The sequence below is a fragment of the Octopus bimaculoides genome, chromosome 4, assembly GCF_001194135.2.
Source record: "Octopus bimaculoides isolate UCB-OBI-ISO-001 chromosome 4, ASM119413v2, whole genome shotgun sequence".
Classification (NCBI taxonomy): domain Eukaryota; kingdom Metazoa; phylum Mollusca; class Cephalopoda; order Octopoda; family Octopodidae; genus Octopus; species Octopus bimaculoides.
Window position 1 is genome coordinate 12254818 of NC_068984.1, and position 3737 is coordinate 12258554.

General features: G+C 39.1%; 1 protein-coding gene across 2 annotated transcripts in view; it reads right to left on the reverse strand.

Moving 5' to 3' along the window:
• Positions 1 to 3737, reverse strand: part of LOC106883537 (N,N'-diacetylchitobiase) — a 19303-nt gene that overhangs the window by 1081 nt on the left and 14485 nt on the right. For both annotated transcript variants that reach the window (XM_052966895.1, XM_014934572.2), the window contains exon 7: positions 2670 to 2816. In XM_052966895.1, coding sequence (XP_052822855.1) covers positions 2670 to 2816 — 147 coding nt within the window. The remainder of the gene's footprint in view (positions 1 to 2669; positions 2817 to 3737) is intronic.

Below are 3737 nucleotides of genomic sequence, written 5' to 3' on the forward strand. Positions count from 1 at the left end.
AAAAAAAAAAAAAAACTGTCAACCAACATAGCTATCATCATCATCATGACAGTTACTGCTAAAACCCAGTGTATAAATATGCTGAAGAAGACCCTACAACTTAATAGTCACCAAATCTTCTTCCACAAATACCCTCATGTCCTTAAAATGGTGCTATGTGCTTTAAATCCTAAATTTCAGAGCAATTTTCCAACACTAAAGACACATGGTTACTTAAACTATAGAGAAAGCAAGCTATTTTACTTCTACACAAACTTTACACTGTTAATGAAGCATTTTGCATTACGATAACTTGGCTTAAATAGTGCTATATTAAACAGAGCAGAATGTTTAGCAGTAGGAGAAGCACTCAACCATGAAACAAAAATACTAATAAACACTTATATGTTGTCATGTCGTCATATATAAATATGACAGAATTGAATTTACATGTAACAAGTTTCAAAAGAATACTACTAGTTTTAACACAATAATGTCATTTAAAATGTGCATTATGAAACGGAGTCAATGGGAAGATATTTCTAACTGGAGAGTGAATCACAGCACAATGAAACAAAGCCAAAGAAACATTCAGCTTTTATGAACCTATTTGACCCAATGTAGAATCAGAATATAAGAATATAAGGCGGCGAGCTGGCAGAAACATTAGCACGCCAGGCGAAATGCTTAGCGGTATTTCGTCTGCCGTTACGTTCTGAGTTCAAATTCCGCCGTGGTCGACTTTGCCTTTCATCCTTCTGGGGTCGATAAATTAAGTACCAGTTGAGCACTGGGTTCGATGTAATCGACTTAATCCCTTTGTCTGTCTTTGTTTGTCCCCTCTGTGTTTAGCCCCTTGTGGGCAATAAAGAAATAAGAATATAAGATATGTTACTGTGTCACGACAAAGAATACCTCATAAAGGGCTCGGTTTGGAGCAGAGGTATCTCCCATTTTTAAAGGATATTACGATATTTCAGTGTTCATCTTATACAGCAGAAATTTTTACCAATATAGCGCAACACTAGCTACATCAAATTCCAGTGATTATATCAATTATTTAAGAATGTGTGTAATTTTATGTTTATATACAAGGATATATGCATGGAAAGAGAGAGAGAGAGAGAGAGAGAGAGAGAGAGAAAGAGAGAGAGAGAGAGAGGGGTGTATGAGTATGGTATGGATAGCATACATGGGTGTGCAAGTGTTTTCATGTATAATGTGAACATGTGAATTAAATTTTAGTAAGGATTTGAAGGATGCTTGGCTCCTAGATATGTCACAGACCCACTTGTGTGCAGACCATACTCAGATGTCATGTGGACCATTATCCCTGCCTAAGGCTTAAATAGTCCCTGTACCTCAAGGGTAAGTTTGGGGAAGCAGGAAACTAGCGGAGTAAACAGTAAATATACCAGCAAAAAGGAACTGGAAACGACTACTGTATCTATGCCAAGAAAATTTATAGAACCTTTAAACTTTGGTCCATGATCACTGATGCCTGTTGGCGAAGCACATGAACAAGTCACCAATTCCAAATGGCTGCATATCTTCATAACCCAAAATGTACATGATTATGGCTTTAGAGATGTTAACTATGAAAACATTTAAATTATTTCAGAAATATTTTCATATCTATGTTGCAGATGGCACAATCAAAGGAAGAATGGAGGTATGCTGTGACCAGCAATGGATAGGAGCATCTGATAGTCTGGTTGATTAAGAGATCTTATTGATGGTATCAAATGTGATTAAATCTTGAAAAAGTGGCAATTCCAGAGCAAAAAAATTCCCAGTAGTATACACAATTTTATGCAATCTTTGAATTTTTTGTAAATATTCTTTTTTTTTGAGTATATTAATCAGACATATTTTTCTGTTTACAATCTAATAATTCAAGCCTCAATTTTTCAATCATTTTGTAAAAAGCAACTCTACAGGGTGTCCACTGACTGGCTCCTGTGCCGGCGGCACATAAAAAGCACCATCCGAATGTGGTTGATGTCAGTACTGCCAGACTGGCTCCCGTGCCAGTGGCATGTAAAAAGCACCTACTACACTCTCAGAGTGGTTAGCATTAGGAAGGGCATCCAGTTGTAGAAACCTCAGGAGTGGCTGTGTGGTAAGTAGCTTGCTTACCAACCACATGGTTCCGGGTGGAATTTGAACCTAGAATGTAAGGAGCTTAAAGAAATGCCACTAAGCATTTTGTCTGACATGCTAATGATTCTGCTAGCTAATAATAATAATGATAATAATAATAATAACGACGATGACGACCACAACAACAACAATAATAAGAGCACTCAGAGAGTGCAAACCTCTGCCAAGGCAATACTAACGTCCTTTCAATGATTAGCCAGAGATGATTTTTAAAATGAAAATGTCTGAAATAAACTCGTCTGCTCTCACAAACGAGAATACTAAAAATGAACCTGACCGCTCTCAAAAATTAAGTAAAAAAAAAAACCTGGAAAAATAATCCAGAATCCTTGTCTGGCACCAGATTGATCCCAAAATCTAATCAGTTCATGCCAGTCATGAGGCAAAACATCCCTGAAAGTTTCATCCGAATCTATTCAGCGGTTCTTGAGATATCTTGTCCACGGACAAACAAATAAACAAACAGGACTGAAAACAATACCTCTGCCTTAATGAAGGTGGAGGTAGTAAAGAACCCAATAGATTACCTGGTTTGCAATAAAACTTTAGTGTTGCTGGGAATGTGAATTGGCTCATTAGACTGAGTGGTCCAAGTTTCTCCATTATCAATACTGTACTGAATTGGAAGGCCAGGATAAGTACAATTCACCTCTAATCTTCCATCTTCAAGGAACCTGAACAAATAAAATAGATCAATTGTCAAATATTAGGTTTTTCAAGGCTTGGTCAAGGTTTAAAGTGGAATAAAGTATACCAAAGTAGAATAGTGTCAGTTGACAATGAAGGAAAGAAGGAAATTGCTGTCTTGATGAAAAAAGAAATATATATATTTCTATTATCAAAGAAGGCACAGGTGTGGTTGTGTGGTAAGAAGTTTGCTTCCCAACTAGATGGTTTCAGGTTAAATCTCACTGTGTGGCACCTTGGACAAGTGTCTCCTACTATAGCCTCAAGCTGACCAAAGCATTGTGAGCAGATTTGGTAAACAGAAACTGGTTATAAGCCTGCTGTATACATCTATATATCAATATATACACACATCCTGCCAAAAACAATCACAGAAGTCTGGTGCAGGCTTCTTGTGAGACTGTCCCACCCATACTAGCATGGAAGGTGGACGCTAAATGATGATGATGATGGCTGCCAGGGTCACGTGCCGTGGAGAAGCAGGTACAGCAACAGTTTGGATGGTATACTGTTATAGTGCTTGCGAAGACCTGTTGAGGCAAGTGAAATCGAAATCGAACTAAATTTGTAGGAACACTAAACTCAGCTTGCGAAGACCTGTTGGGGCAAGCGAAAGCGAAATCGTGATTGCACCTGTACCAGTGGAGCACTAAGAGCACCATCCGAGTGTGATCGTTGACAGAGCAGCTGTCTGGCTTCTGTGCCGGTGGCACGTAAATAGCACCAGCGTGATCGTTACCAACGTCGCCTCCTGGCACTTGTGCCAGTGGCATGTGAAAAGACATTCGAGCGAGATTGTTGCCAGTGCCGCTGGACTGGCTCCTGTGCAGGTGGCATGTAAAATACACCATTTCGAGTGTGGCCGTTGCCAGTACCGCCTGACTGGCCTTCGTGCCGGTGGCATGTAA